The sequence below is a fragment of the Ahaetulla prasina genome, chromosome 3 (assembly GCF_028640845.1).
Source record: "Ahaetulla prasina isolate Xishuangbanna chromosome 3, ASM2864084v1, whole genome shotgun sequence".
NCBI classification, from domain to species: Eukaryota; Metazoa; Chordata; class Lepidosauria; order Squamata; family Colubridae; genus Ahaetulla; species Ahaetulla prasina.
Window position 1 is genome coordinate 32703310 of NC_080541.1, and position 17309 is coordinate 32720618.

At 37.2% G+C, this 17309-nt stretch overlaps 1 protein-coding gene across 4 annotated transcripts in view; it reads right to left on the minus strand.

The window, feature by feature from the left end:
- Positions 1-4382: 4382 nt before the first annotated feature.
- Positions 4383-17309, minus strand: part of SDC2 (syndecan 2) — an 85545-nt gene continuing 72618 nt past the window's right edge. For 3 of the 4 annotated variants that reach the window (XM_058179169.1, XM_058179167.1, XM_058179170.1), the window contains 3 exons: positions 13812-13951; positions 7123-7261; positions 4383-5611 (listed from right to left, as the gene is read on the minus strand). In XM_058179169.1, coding sequence (XP_058035152.1) covers positions 5448-5611; positions 7123-7261; positions 13812-13951 — 443 coding nt within the window. In that variant the 3' untranslated portion in view covers positions 4383-5447. The remainder of the gene's footprint in view (positions 5612-7122; positions 7262-13811; positions 13952-17309) is intronic. The other variant, XM_058179168.1, reaches the window with a different exon arrangement.

Genomic DNA, 17309 nt, shown 5'->3' on the forward strand with positions numbered 1-17309 from the left:
TCCTTCCACCTCTCACAATACAGTATCAACAGTAGAAACCTTTAAATTTCTAGGTTCTATCATATCGCAAGATCTAAAATGGACAGCTAACATCAAAACAATCATCAAAAAAGGACAACAAAGAATGTTCTTTCTGCGCCAACTCAGTAAGCTCAAACTGCCCAAGGAGCTGCTGATTCAGTTCTACAGAGGAATTATTGAGTCTGTCATTTGCACCTCTATAACTGCCTGGTTCGGTTCTGCAACCCAACAAGAAAGACACAGACTTCAGAGGATAATTAGAACTGCAGAAAAAATAATTGCTACCAACCTGCCTTCCATTGAGGACCTGTATACTGCACGAATCAAGAAGAGGGCCGTGAAAATATTTACAGATCCCTCACATCCTGGACATAAACTGTTTCAACTCCTACCCTCAAAACGACGCTATAGAGCACTGCACACCAGAACAACTAGACACAAGAACAGTTTTTTCCCGAAGGCCATCACTCTGCTAAACAAATAATTCCCTCAACACTGTCAAACTATTTACTAAATCTGTACTACTATTAATCTTCTCATCGTTCCCATCACCAATCTTCTTCCACTTATGACTGTATGACTGTAACTTTGTTGCTGGCAATCCTTATGATTTATATTGATACATTGACCATCAATTGTGTTGTAAATGTTGTACCTTGATGAATGTTATCTTTTCTTTTATTCACACTGAGAGCATATGCACCAAGACAAATTCCTTGTGTGTCCAATCACACTTGGCCAATAAAAAATTCTATTCTATTCTATTCTAATAAGCAGCCTTCTGTATTTTGATTTAACTGCAGTTTCCAAGTGATTCTCAAATGCAGCCCTTTGTAGGGCTCCTTGCTATTGTCATAATAAGTTGGGATAAATTATCACTGAACATCCATTCACTTTAGATAGAGCTGTTTAAGTTAAAGCTGGGCAAAAGTCCTCCTGCTCAATGCCCATCCAGCAGTAGACATAAATCCAGGAGGATGCGCTTCAAATAAAATATGCTCATCCAAAGCATGTTTGTAGAGACCACTTGTTGAAAACCCTACCCCTTATGAGGTGTGACAAGAGGGGACTTGAGAGCAAGCATTGTCCTGGAGGATCAGTGGATCGACTCCTGGAGGCAAGTCGATCCACTGATTAATTGTTTCACAGATGGGCAGGAGAATTCCACCTTCACTTAATATTAAAAATCATTTTTTAAAAAATGTACTGGATATCCATCTATCCCTCCACTCAACTATCCAAGGAACTCTCTGAGCAGCAAACAAAACAAAAACAGAAAATTATATTAAAATAGTAAAATTACATTAAGATTCAATTAAAAAAATACCACTAGATAAATACACCCATGCCTGATAAGTTTTCAATGGTTTTTATATGCACAATCAAGAAAAAGGTCTGAGTGGAATTGAATAATATAAGACAAAATTTGAGAATGAATTACATACAAATGAACATGTAATTGCAAATATTAGATTATTAGATTTTTTAATTAGATTTTTTACTTCACTTTTATTACTTTTATAAGTAACTTATGGAGGCAAAACATGTATAAGCTTGTGGTTAAGAACTGAAACTGGAGATGAACAAGTTAAGGACCACATGATGAAATGGGCTATGAATTTTGGTAATGATATACAAATGGCTAGATAAGAAAACGTAGATAAATAGATTGAAATTCACATTGTTTTAATTTAAGAGAGAACTTGTATAAAAAGTATGTACTGCTGGTATATTACATAGACAAAAAAGATGTAAATACTGTAGGTAGTTCAAATCAATGTTGGACTGCATGGTAGATTTATGAAGCAGTTAAAAATTATGAATTTTTATTGTTTGAAGAATTGTCATTTTTAAAAAAATATATATATCCATGCCAGAGCAGCATATATTAATATCATGATCTCAATATCTGGGATATCTTTTCAAAATGGCCGATCTGTTCATCAATCCTATTAAGCATTATTCTTAATATAAAGTGAAAAAAATGTGGTTCCCTCGTCACATCCAAAATAGTATCTGTAGCTTAAAAGTAAAAAATGGTCCATCTGTCAATGATTTATAAGAGCACCATCCTTTAAAGCAGGTGTCTCCAACCTTGGCAACTTTAAGCCTGGAGGACTTCAACTCCCAGCAAAGCTGGCTGGGGCATTCTGGGAGTTGAAGTCCTCCAGGCTTAAAGTTGCCAAGGTTGGAGACACCTGCTTTAAACCATATATGTGTTTTCTTGATGCAATCTCCAAGTCTCAGCTACTCCTAAGAACCTTTCTAGAATGTAGAAAACCATAAGATGTCCACTTTTAATGTCTTAAGCCAAATGAGCAGGAATTGTATTAGTCATATGTTTTACCTATTTGCTAACATGGTACCAGTTGTAATATCAGAATTAAGAATCAAATTAATGAAATCCTTGATTGATGGACCATAAGTGACCCTAGAATTATGGTCATAGGTTATTCGGGTCATTAAATGGCTCACCATGTGACTGAGCCCGATTTTTGCTGCAGTCATTAAGTGAATCCATTGTCCGCAATGAATTATTTTTGCTAGAAATCAGAAGTAAATACCAGTTTTCAGCAAAAACCATAGTAAATGGCAGGCATGTGACTACATGACACTGGAAACAACTATGAATCTGGACTGGTTGCTGAGCATCCAAAATATGGTCATATGTTGTGTGGGAGGCAGCTGTTGGAACTTTGAATCTGGATTATAAATCATCCAGGGAAGTCCATGGTAACTTCATCACTCTGCTAAACAAATAATTCCCTCAACACTATCAAACTATTTACTAAGTCTGCACTACTATTAATCTTCTCATCATTCCTACCACCCATCTCCTTCCACTTATGACAGTATGACTGTAACTTTGTTGCTTGTATCCTTATGATTTTTTATATTGATATTGTTTCCTGATTGCTTATTTGTACCCTATGACTATCATTAAGAGTTGTACCTTATGATTCTTGATGAAGATATCTTTTCTTTTATGTACACTGAGAGCATGTGCATCAAGACAAATTCTGTGAGTGTCCAATCACACTTGGCCAATAAAAAATTCTATTGTATTCTATTGTATTGTATTGTATTGTATTGTATTGTATTCTATTCCATTCCATTCCATTTCATTTCATTCCATTTCATTCCATAAGCCACTGGAGTGAGTATACTTAAATAACCCCTTCTTGTAAATTGTAACCTCAGCAAAGAATATGATTTAGAATAGCCATTTGCTTACATGAATTGATTAAATGCATTTCATTGTGATATCCTTGATTGCTTGGCAAGAATGAGCATAGAAGTTCTCAGTCAGCCTCTGATATTTGGGACCTCTGGCCAAAGGCTACCCGTCAGAGAAAAGTCATAAAGAAATGAAAGAAGAGATTTTCAGAGAAGCAGCAGTTGTCCAAAATTTGATGTTTTTTTAGTATATAATATTACTATAAATTAGTTTTCAAATACATCTTAGCAACAATGACAGAATTGCTTAATTTGTCCCATTCGTTGTTTCAGACTTCTTCTATGTATATCTGCCATACTCAGTGTCTATCAGAACAATTGTTTTGGCCAAGCTACATATATTTTAAATCCTCATTGCTTATTGCTATAGAATAATTGTGCCCCTTCTCCTTAAACTACTTAACATTAAGTTACTAATTTAAATAGCCAAGTAAAGGGGGGGGGAATCATATAAATAGTAATAGCATTTAGACTTATATACCGTTTCATAGTGCTTTACAGCCATCTCAGTGGTTTATAAAGTCAGCATATTGTCCCCAACAATCTGGTGACCTCGGAAGGATGGAAGGTTGAGTCAACCTTGAGCCAGTGAGAGTCAAACTGCTGGCAATCGGCAGCATTCTAACCACTGCGCCACCCCGGCTCTAAATATAAGCTGCACAGAAATGGCACCTATTAATTACTTTTTTTTTGTTTACATTTATATCCCGCCCTTCTCCAAAGACCTAGGGCGGCTTACATTGTGTAAGGCAATAGTCTCATTCTATTTGTATATTTATATACAAAGTCAACTTATTGCCCCCCCAACAATCTGGGTCCTCATTTTACCTACCTTATAAAGGATGGAAGGCTGAGTCAACCTTGGGCCTGGTGGGACTTGAACCTGCAGTAATTGCAAGCAGCTGTGTTTTAATAACAGGCTATCTTATAGCCTGAGCCACACTTTCTGTTCTGTGTTAAAGAGAATTAGAAACTTTAAATGCTGACAAGGCAATATTGATTTTCTACTGCAAAATGTTGCTAATGGTCTTCTGAGATCCTTATTTTCACACAAATCCCTTTGTCACATAAAGGTGCTATTTGTAATATGCAGGATGATGAAAATAAATACCCCAAATAATATATTTCAGTATTAGGCCACATGATTTATTCAGTAGTGTTTATGCTTCCAAATTACAATTTATGTCTATCCATGTAAGACTACAAAAGTTACCATTAGAATTGTCTGTGCTTATAAAATATCAACATTTCTTTGTTTTAATGTTATATATTCATTAACACCAGTCTGCAACAAGTTACATAGAATCATAGGCACTTCAAAGGCTTTAAAAGACATTTACTTTAAATGCTTAAAAAAAAAAGAACAAAGGATTCAGATTCATTTTGAATTCTATCTCGTACCTTCAAATTGAAATTAATAAAAAAAAAGTGGCCAAATCAATTTTGCAGCAACCCCTTGCAATACTGTTAAGAGTCTTTGGGTTTATGTAGGCTTGTCAGTAGCTTACTGAAAGATCTCCTATAAAGATTTGTTTTGTAAAGGGAAGTAGTTGTACTTCAATTTTACACATTAATTTGCCGTTTTAAATTTCAATCAAGCTACAGAAACCATTGAGAAACAAACGGGGTAAAATGTACTTTCTGACAATAAAATTTATACAAAATGGAGGTTAAGGTTTACATAGCTGAAAAAATACATTTACACTAAGAGTTACATTATCTGAATTATATGAACACAAATTGCACTAGGACAGCTACAAAAAGGCATTTTATTTTTAATTTTGGAGAACAGATAAATTAATGAAATAAAAATTAACTTGTGAGAGTCATCAGACATGCTGACAAAATTAAAACAACTTCCATTGAACCATCAGATAAAACAATCATTTCCACTTATGCATATTTTTTTGTAAATAATTCGGTGAACATCAACGGCTATATAAAATCATACGTTGCCACTGCTATTCACAGAATACTGCAAAATGTTAAGATTTTATTTTACATTTTTTTAAAGGAATACATGAAAAGTTTTAAATACAATGGGATCTCTTTTTTTTTTCCTTATCATAAAGGTGCCATAAAGGCTCTTTAATGAAAAAAAAAGTTCTTCATTATTCTAGGCCAAAAAAAAAAAAAGCTTTATTTAAAAAGTTCAGTGATCTCTGAAATAGAGACACTACGTTTAGAGTTTATGCATAAAACTCTTTAGTGGGTGCCTTCTGATAGGCAGCGCTGGAGGGCTTACGCTCCCCGAGGTCGTAACTCCCTTCGTCCTTCTTTCTCATGCGATACACCAAAAGCAAGATAAGGAAGATTGCAAAAAGAAAGCCAATGATTCCACCAGCAATAACCGCTGTAAACAAGAAGAAAAAAAGTTCCACTGAATTCCATGAAGTTACTTTTAACCGTGCAAAGTCTATTTTTGAGAGACAATGGAAATTTGACTTTTCATAAGTGCTTTATTGTAACAACAACATGACTGACTATAACAACTTAAAATTAACTTGTCCTTGGAATCAGTAAGTCAGATCATAAAATGGGGATGGGAGGAAGATCACAGTATTTTCTGGAGGGAACAGTATCCAATGTTTCTTGACAGCTCAGTGCTAATTATCATTACTTTTAAGTCCTGCCAAATTCAAAATGATTTATTTTTTGGCGGCTGTATTTAGCATTGCAGCCTAAGAAGCAACATTAAAGCATGTGTTTGAATCTCATACTTGAGATTCTCCTTCTCTTGGCTACAATCCTGCACAGGTAAAGGATATTTACTTTTTCCCCAGGTTGTTACTCAAGATGTCCTCTTAGTGTTTTAATATTATCAAGATGTAAGGAAAGGTAGCTTCACTCTATAAAGTAGCAGCCTTATATCTTATGGAGGTCCTCTTATCCTCTTGTCCCAAAGGTGCCTTTCTTTTTCAAAAGGCAACTGGGCTTTCTTGGTTTTATTTCTTTTGAAAACATTTTGCTTCTCATCTAAGAAGCTTCTTCAGTTCTAACTGGCTGGTGGGGAATGGAACTATTTATAGATAGCTTTATTGATTAACCTAGTCTATATCAAAGCACAAGGTTCAGACACATATCGCCAATAAAATCCTATACAAACAATTTAAAATAAGACTAGGGTAAAATACAATAGTTATAGGATAAGATACAATATAATTTAATACATAAATATGTAAAATAGCATAAAATGACATAAAATTATATTTCGGTGTCATTCTTACCCATCTACCCCAATTAGTCCCATGTATGCAGATGTCAACTGAACCATTTTGTTTAATGAATGTATTTTGTATTTTGTTTAAATACTGTGCTGTGTTAAATGTTATTTTCAGGTTCTGGCCACACATAAAGTAAGTTGTTTTGATATGGGGATCCCAGTGGGTTCTTCGTTTGGTATATAGACCAAGGTACCTGTCTCTCACCCCATTATGCAAGCAATAATCAAATAGGATGTGACCCAGGTCTTCTGCCGCTTCGCAAATGCACAGATGGTCATTGTACGGTGTAGAATGGAATCTCCCATATCTGACCATTGTGGCAAGCTGTTCGAATCTCGCTCACGTAAATATCTCCCTTAAGATGTTTTGGCAGTTGCAACTATTTATATTTTATGACGACTACAAAGAAAGTCCAGTTGCCTTTTGAGGGGGGGGGGGAAGCACCTTTGGGATAACAGCTCTATCTTGTTGGCATAACTTACTTGGGCACAAAAGGAAAAAGGGGGAAATCTATTCAAGTGGGGAAGACACATTGCATAACCTATATAGCAATGGGTTGCAAGAACCCCTCAGGAACTGCAGACTTTTTTTTTTTTTTTCTTTTTCTAAAACTAAAAATATATTGATGCATGGCCCTTACCTGCCAGAACCTCTGTTCTCTGAAAAAGGTTCTCTGAATGTTTCCGAGTAAATACATCAGTATCTTCAATTGGCTCATTTTGAGCATTTCTGTTTTCTGCATCAGGCTTAAGTATTTTTTTATCAATCTCCTCAGGTGACTGTGAGGAAAACAAGAATACCAAATCAATACAGGCAAATAAAATACAGAAACATCCACACACCTACTATTCTGGCTTTACATTTCTACAGTACTGTTTGAAGGCTTGCTACTTGGCACAGGAAAATACATTCCTTTCCTGGAAGCTTCAACTACTGTCTCAAAATTGTTCTAGCAAATCAGGTTTTTTTACAGATTATATATAAAATGGTTCAAATATATTATCATACGGTTCAATAATATTTCATCTGGTAATCTGAATGTGGAGATTTATTCATTTTCTCTTAAAACGTTTAACATCATACTGTATACTTGCGAATACTGTATATTCGCAAGTTCCTACAAGGAACTTGCGAATATACAGTAACAACAAACCTTGGTTCACACCTAAACTTAAGCAGCTACGACATTCCAAAGAGGAAGCCTACAGAAACGGTGATAAAATGCTGTACAATCAGGCCAGAAATGCACTAACAAGGGAGATCAGAGCAGCAAAAAGAAGTTACTCTGAAAAGCTAAAGAATCAGTTTTCAGCAAATGAACCAGCAAACATGTGGAAAACTCTTAAAAATATCACCGGCTATGGCAAACCTCCTTCCCAGGCTGAAGGTAATCAACAATTGGCAGATGACCTGAATGAGTTTTACTGCAGGTTTGAAAGGAAACTACAGCCACCTATCTCCACAACCCCCATCTCAGACACACCAACAACAGCCAAGCCTCCTACAACTGACCCCATTTCATTGGGTTCACAACCCCTAGTGATCACAGAAAAGGAAGTGCAGGACCTATTTCACAGACAAAAGCCAGGAAAAGCTCCAGGCCCAGACAAGATAACTCCTTCTTGCTTAAAAGTCTGTGCTGACCAATTGGCCCCCATCTTCACCCATATTTTCAATAAATCACTAGAGATGTGTTATGTTCCTTCTTGCTTCAAACGCTCTACCATCATCCCAGTGCCGAAGAAGCCCACCATCAAGGAACTGAATGACTACAGACCAGTTGCTTTAACATCTGTAGTCATGAAAACCTTTGAAAGGCTAGTGCTTTCCTACTTGAAAACCATCACGGATCCGCTGTTAGATCCCTTGCAATTTGCATACCGAGCAAATAGATCAACAGATGATGCTGTTAATATGGCTCTGCACTACATCCTACAACATCTTGAGTCTCCAAAGACCTATGCAAGGGTCCTTTTTGTAGACTTTAGTTCAGCATTCAATACCATCATTCCAGACATTCTTCTAACTAAGCTAAACCAGCTACAGGTACTGGAACAGACTTGTAAATGGATCACAAGCTTCCTAACAAACAGGAAGCAGCAGGTGAAGCTAAGCAAGATCACATCAAATACCTGCACAATTAGCACAGCCCCCCCCCTCCAAGGCTGTGTGCTTTCCCCACTTCTCTCTGTATACCAATGACTGCATCTCCAACAATCCATCTGTTAAGCCACTGAAGTTCGCAGATGACACAACAGTGATTGGTCTCATTCGAGACAATGACGAATCCGCATATAGACGAGAGGTCGAACGACTAGCCTTGTGGTGCAACCAAAACAATCTGGAACTGAACACACTCAAAACCGTAGAAATGGTGGTAGACTTTAGGAGAAACCCTTCCATACTTCCACCTCTCACAATACTAGACAACACAGTATCAACAGTAGAGACCTTTAAATTTCTAGGTTCTATCATATCGCAAGATCTCAAATGGACAGCTAACATCAAAACATCATTAAAAAGGACAACAAAGAATGTTCTTTCTGCGCCAACTCAGTAAGCTCAAACTGCCCAAGGAGCTGCTGATCCAGTTCTACAGAGGAATTATTGAGTCTGTCATTTGCACCTCTATAACTGTCTGGTTCGGTTCTGCAACCCAACAAGAAAAACACAGACTTCAGAGGATAATTAGAACTGCAGAAAAAATAATTGCTACCAACCTGCCTTCCATTGAGGACCTGTATACTGCACGAATCAAGAAGAGGGCCGTGAAAATATTTACAGATCCCTCACATCCAGGACATAAACTGTTTCAACTCCTACCCTCAAAACGACGCTATAGAGCACTGCACACCAGAACAACTAGACACAAGAACAGTTTTTTCCCGAAGGCCATCACTCTGCTAAACAAATAATTCCCTCAACACTGTCAAACTATTTACTAAATCTGCACTACTATTAATCTTCTCATAGTTCCCATCACCAATCTCTTTCCACTCATGACTGTAACTTTGTTGCTGGCAATCCTTATGATTTATATTGATATATTGACCATCATTTGTGTTGTAAATGTTGTACCTTGATGAAGATATCTTTTCTTTTATGTACACTGAGAGTATATGCACCAAGACAAATTCCTTGTGTGTCCAATCACACTTGGCCAATAAAAAAATTCTATCAGATAGAGTTCTAAGGATTGTACGGAGTCAGGGACCATTTGGTTCCTCAGGATACCTGCAATTCCACTTAACCTTGGTCAGATACTGTACTTCCACAGAGTCAAAGGTTAACTGTATTTCCATTTTATCAAGACAAAGCCACAGCTTGTTTGCTCTCCTCCCATCCACCCCAATACTGTCTCCAGGCACCATTTAGATGTAGTGACCCCAGCAAATTTTGGGGAGGAAAGAAAAAGTAGAGCTGCAGAGAATCTGCATATTGATCACACTATGATTGAATTTTTGACTTCAAGCATGAAAAAAAAGGCAAGACTCAATATAACAGGCAAGAACTATGAGGCAGAACAAGAGTTCACATCATTACCTGCTGAATAGTTTCCTTCAGAAAGGACTGAAGCTCATATAATAGTAAATCCCTCAAACTTAACTGTCATGGCTGTTTCGTAGACAATACTCAAGCACCTGATTGGACATTTGCAGATAGCTGGGGGATGGCCTGGGTGGTGTGGTTGAGAGAGAACTTTCCTTTATGTTGTTTGCTCGGGAAAAATCTCAGATTCAGTTTATGCTATTTCTGAACCATTTTAAGCATCTATAAAGTACACTCTTGGCAAAACAAATGGACAGGAGTCCTATGCTAGATAACTCAGTGGGGATAGCTAACACTTACACCTGCCAAATAATCTAGGACTGTGATGGCAAACCTATGGCATGTGTGCCAGAGGTAGCATGCAAGCCCTCTCTATGGGCATGCGCACTGTCACCAGCTGCTCTTCTGGTTTCTGGCATGTACATGTGCGCTGGCCAGCTGGTCTTCGCAGGTGCCGGTGCACCAGAAAACAGCCTGAAAACGATCCCCAAAACAGCCTGAAAACAGGCATGTGCACACCAGCCAGCTGGTTTTGGGGTTTCTGGTGCTCATATGCAAAGACCAGCTGGCTGGCGAACATGCTGGAAACCCGAAGACCAGCTGGCGGGTGTGCCCAGGCAGCTGGTCTTTGGGTTTCCAGTGCTCTGGCGTGCGCATATGCAAATACATCCATGTGCATTCCAGTTTGGGCACTCAGTGCCGAAAAGGTTTGCCATCACCGATTTAAGATATTATATTTGGCATATTTAAAAGGAGTTTAGAAGCAGTATTTGCATTGCTTCTGCGCATTCCCTAGTTTAAGTAATCCTCCTGGAGAAACAACCTTCTTTTTGTCACTGAGGAGTCCAGCAACCAGATGTAAATGTATCCAGTTTGCATAATTTCAAAAATGAAAAGCAATCATTTTTCTAGTTTCGTATTCAAAATCATGCCGTGCCATAAAATCATTTTTCATAATTGAGGGGTCCAATTTACACGTGTACGTGTACATGCACATGCACATGCACACACAGACAGATTAATAATCATTATCAGTTCATATACAGAAGGAATCAAACTTTCCAAATCCCTCCAGATGTCCAGATGAGTGTAAGTGTAAGTCCATCCTCCATAAATAACAAAAGCAAGCATTGGTTATTAAAAGATTATCCATTCCTTTAACCCATCGCTGATTTAAAATATACAATTGAGCAAAGTAAGAATTAAGTGCCTCTGTTTTCCTTCTTAGTACTTATTTTTCCAGTTATAAGACTGGAAACCCCACTTTCTATCTTTTTGCCTATAGGTATGTTGAACTTGCCCATGTAAATGATAACATAGCCAAACTTAGCCGATCTTGAAAAGTTAGGGATGGTCAGACCAAAACTGTGCTTTGTGGGGAAAACACCAAGGAATTCCAGGAACATAAATTAGACTGAGAAGTTGAAAAAATATCCTGGAAAAAGGCAACGATAAACCACTTCCTTAGCAAAAAAACAAAAACATGTTTTTTTAAAGATATCTGAAATTGAACTTGACAAAGGAGACTTTACACATATATTGAACTGGATACAAGCATTTTGAAGCTTTGGAGTTAAAGATTCTTCACTAGAACAATCTGGTACTAGGAAAGAAAATGTCTAAACTAATGTGGGCTCCCTATTCCTAAATGGAGAAAAATACTTTTTTTTTTTAAACAGTTCCATATGTTCTTCTATGCTTTCCATTAAAGCCTTTTTCCTCTTTGCAACTGAGTTTTCAGCAACAGAGATATAAATAACAGGAAACAGTATTGTTTGCCTAATATGGCGTTTTATAAAGCTGATAGAGCTATGCAAATTGTTAAAAGTTAAGTGTTTTGGACTATCTGGGTATATTCCAAAATGACACGTTTTGTATTGTTATAGCAGCAACATAAGCTTCTGAAATACAGACATGTGAAAAAGCACACGCCATTGAAATTTTGATTTTTTCAACATATTTCACCATACAAATATTTGACATTCATTTCAACAATATTGACAAATAAAGGGGATATAACAAGGATCATAATTATTTACATGTTTTAATTTAAGTAAATATAAATGCAAATTTCACATGTGAAAAAAGTAAGTACACTCCTATATTTATGACATCTCAATTAAATTTAGGATCAGGTGCTAATGATTAGAACACTGTAACAGACAATCTGGGAGGAATTTGTGCCATTTAAAAATCTGACATTTGAATTTGCTCTTCTTGTTGAAGTGTATGACATCACCATGCTTAGATCAAAAGAGCTGTCTGAGACCTTCCAAAAGATTATAGATGCCTATGAATCTGGGAAGAGATTAAAAAGGTCGCCAAAAAACTGGACGTAAATCTTTCCACTGTCTGCAAAATCATCTACAAATGGAGATTTTAAACAGCTGCCAAGTTGGCTGTCCCAGAAAGATCAGCCTTAGACTAGAATGCAAGTTGTTGAAAGAAGTATTTAAGAACCCCAACATTTCATCACATGACCTACAGTTTGCTTTCCCCACTATTGATATCAAAGTGTATGATTCTACCATTAGAAAGCAGCTATGTAAATTAGATTTACATGGCAGATGTGCAAGCAGGAACCCTTTGCTATCCAAAAAGACTATCAGGGAAAGACTGAAGTTTGATGGTAGAAATCTTATGGTTTGGGATTGCCTTGCTACATGAGGCCTGGGCAGCTCCTCTCAGAATTCACTATGGATTCTTCATTGTACCAAAAAGTTCTTGAGGATAACGTGAAACCATTTGTCAGAAGATTGATGCTCAGCTGCAAGTAGATCTTGCAACATGACAATGACCCTAAACAATTCACCAAGGAATGGCTGAAAAAAAAGAAATTGAGGTTTGTGGAATGGCTAAGTCAAAGCCCACATCTAAATCCCATCCAGATGTTGTAGGGTGATTTGACACAGGTTGTGCATGCAGGAAACCCCTCAAATATTACACAACTGAAAAAAATTCTGCAATGGAGAAGTGGGGAAAATTATTTGTACTTTATCTCTGAGACTGGTAGACAATTGTAGTATAAGAAACAGATATTATGGTTGGTTCTCCCAAAGAGAACTACAGGTATTAAAGCCAAGGTTATAGTTATTTTTTTCACAGAAGGAAATAGTGTAGCTTTGAATTAATGATTGTATAGTCAATTTTTCATTTTTTTGCTCAATTAACATCTCTTTTATCTTTAGATACTGTTTAAAGATAACATATCAATATTTCCAAGTATGTTTTAAAAAAAGACTTTACATGGGGTGGACTTACTTTTTCATATGACTGGAGCTACATAAATCGGGAGAAAGATATGCTGTTTTAATTTTTTTAAGAACTGCTTTATGTCAGCTCATATGAGGATTTGCCTCATTTTAATAGGCATGCAGTACTTTTAACAGAGAAGAGCAAAGTCCAGTAGCACTCTTAACAGAGTGCACTGCTATAATATTAAATACAGTCATCCTTACAACTGATCCACAGCTTTGCACCAAATCTAGTAAATCTTAAAACATAACCAAATGGTATCTCTAAAATTTATTACAGTATTTGAAACAACCAAATTAGCATCTCCTTCTTGTAATGTATTTGAATTTTAGGAGGGAAATTTGGGCGGGAAAATGCACGTTGCTGATTGGCTGATGTCTCAGCCAAATATTATTTAAAGAGGGGTTTTTGCCTGTTGGCTTTTGCTGGGATCACAATAAACCAAAGAGCTGTTGTCACTTGTATTGTCTCCTGCCTCTTCATTGCCCGAACATAACACTTCTCTTCTTCTTCTCTTGTACACACCTTTGTTTGTGTAGGTACCTTGGTCTTTGTTTTCGATGTAGTTCTCTCAATCGTAGGAGCATCACTTGTTGGCAGCATCTTTGGAAGCATTCTAGTGGTCATCACTACTGTGTTTTCTTCTTCCTCTTCTTCTTCATCTCCTGAAAAAGAGATGTGAATTTAATTTTATACCGTTGTTCTTTTTTATTGTTATGTGTGCTCTCCTTAAGACTAATTATAATAAAGTTGTTAAAGACGTCATAGTTTTTTTTATTTTTTTACTTATTTATTTGTCACAACAGTATATGTAAGCATAAGCATGAAATAACTATACGATATATAAGCATAAACATAATCATAAGTATGTAATAACTATATGAAAATGGATACAATCAAAGGGAACATTAGGACAGGAACAGTAGGCACGCTTGTGCTCTTATGCACGCCCCTTACAGATCTCTTAGGAATGGGGTGAGGTCAATAGTAGATAGTCTTTGGTTAAAGCTTTGGGGATTTTGGGAAGAGACCACAGAGTTTAAGCATTTACATGTCAAATCCAAGACATTCAGAGATGCATTTTTTCCCAGAACAATCTCTAAGGTCACTTAGGAGAAAAGGTACATTTCAGATCTCTGGCAGAATGAAAATTTCAATCCGTGTTTTCCAGACTCAGCTGAAAGTAATCAAAATAATTAGTTTCCCGAACAGAAGAGTTTCATGATCTTAAAAGAAATCGCAAGCAAGTCAGCTCAGCAAGTTTTTGTACGTAATAAATTCCAACAAATGGGCAGTGACACTAAAAGGTCTTGCTTCTTATGCTGATTATTTCCACCTAGGAATAGCTTGACAACCAATTTCATCAGGTGACACAGAAAAGGTAGATATGGAAAAAGGCAGATGAGACATAGCAGTTGTTTTAAATAGTGTTTGTTTTAAATAGGGCTGTATAAACAATTTTATGCTAGATATTAATTTTAGAAAATTCTGGATCATAGCACATTTGATTATGTATTACAAGCAAATCTTTAAAAAGGCCTTTGCAAGAGAAATCTAAGAATTATATAGACCAGTGGTGGGTTCTAACCGGTGTTACCACTGGTTCACTACATGCTTGTGCCAATAAAATCAATAAAAGTTTGCTTGTGCCAATAAAATCATTCTTATAAAACAGACATTTTTTTTAAAAAAAATGCATCTCATGTAAACAGTAGTATCACTGTTAGGATGCATGACACTTGTGATATCAAATTAGAAGAGTGGAATCAAACTTATTCACAGAAGCTTTTGGAGTGACCTTCAGCCAATCAATCTCTCTCAATTTAACTTAAGCCACAGGACTGTTGTTGAGGAAAAACAGATGTAGGAAGGAATATACACATAGAATAGAATAGAATAGAATAGAATAGAATAGAATAGAATAGAATAGAATAGAATAGAATAGAATGGAATGGAATGGAATGGAATGGAATGGAATAGAATTTTTTATTGGCCAAGTGTGATTGGACACACAAGGAATTTGTCTTGGTGAGTATGCTCTCAGTGTACATAAAGAAAAGATACCTTCATCAAGGTACAACACTTACAACACTTAATGATAGTCATAGGGTACAAATTTAACACTTAATGATACAACACTTAATGATAGTCATAATACAAATAAGCAATTAGGAAACAATCAATATCAATATAAATCGTAAGGATACAAGCAACAAAGTTATAATCATATAGTCATAAGTGGAAGGATATGGGTGATGGAAACGATGAGAAGATTAATAGTAGTGCAGATTTAGTAAATAGTTTGACAGTGTTGCTATCTATGTTCCAGGTTGTACTTCTAATTAATACACACACACAAACACACACACCCCTACGCATACATATGTTATTTTCTGAATTTTCTGCAGTATGAATTAAGTACATTCTGTACATATTGACTAAATGTTGCCTCACACATTACAGTACGTTAGGAAGACATAAATGCCAGCCATGATGATACATATAGGGAACATACAAAGTTGTACTTTACTGAGTGGGATTACTGCTCTGTCTAGTCACTGCCATCTGCTTTGACAGCTCATACTTCACTCCTCTCTAGAGCCAACAGCTGGAAAAGAAAGCCAGACAAAGGTTGCTTTGCTGGCTGTGTTTTGAAGTATCTATTGGGTACACAGCAAACCCACACAAGAGTCTGTTATCTCTTGTCTCCCAAATCTGATTGGAAGAAGTAAAAACACATTGCAGGTAGTTCTCGACTTACGAGAAAATTTCTGTTGCTAAGCAAGGCAGTTGATAAATGATTTTTTCCGCCACTTACAACCTTTTATGCCACAGTTGTTAAGCAAATCACTGCAGTTGTTAAGTGAATCATGCTGTTCTGACCCAAACATGACAAACCCTCTGAAGTTAACTCAAAGATTCCTTTATTAGGAGTGCCAGCAGACCCAGCAAAAAGTTTCCCTCTCACCACAGGCTAACAAGTCCATCTGGCTGGGAGATGAACAGTTGTCTGCCACATCTATTCATCTCTGCCCCCTGCCTTTTATCCCCAGAGCTAGGGTGGGGCTGCATTAGCAGTGGTGATTCTTCCTTCCCAAAGATCAGCCCACAGATTTCCACTGCTCTCCTCTTCTGCGCATCCTTGTGTGAGGCACTGGACCCAGCTGTTCCTCCTCTTCATCAACAGCCACCTCCAGACCTGGGGGCTGTTGACTATCTGAGGGCTGATGGATGGCCCAGACTCTGCCTCTGTCTCTCTCTCTCTCTGCCAGCTCCATTCCCTCTTCCCCCTCGAAGCTCTCAGGTTGCCTTGATGCTGATCCTGACTCCTACGCCTCCTCCTCCTCCTCTGATTTGGCTGCTGGAGCGGCCGGCGGCCAACAGGCCACAACACATGTGGTCATTACACGTGGCTTGTACAAAGGATGATTATATGATTCTGGGACAGTGCAACTGTCATAGCTACATGCCAGTTGCCAAGTGGCCTGTATTTTGATCACATGACCATAGGATGCTACAATGGTCATAAGTATGAAAACCGGTTATAAATGGTTTTTTTTTCCAGGGCTGTAGTAACTTTGAATGGTCACTAAATGAATGGTTCTAAATCAAGGACTAGCTGTAGTTTGCTTTGGTTTTGTGTGCAACCAAGGTTTGGAGCAGCTTTCAGGTGCAAAAACGGGATCCTGACTTGATTTCAATCTACAATTCCACACTGCAGACTGGTGGAATATTAGGGTGAAGGAGACATTCCTGGCTAATTTCAGACTCAAAAGAAAGATGTGCTTCTTCAGCTCTCCAAAAACTGGCTGTCCTAATGAAGATGGCAAGTGAGATGACCGATCTTTCCTACTGCCTATTATTTTCTGAAGAAAAAACCCCTCAAAACCCTAGAGATGCTAAGGATGGAATAAATTCTCTCATGCAACGTGTTATATACCGTATATACTCGAATATAAGCCGATCCGAGTATAAGCCGAGGTCCCCAATTTTACCCCAAAAACTGGGGTAAACTGGGGACTC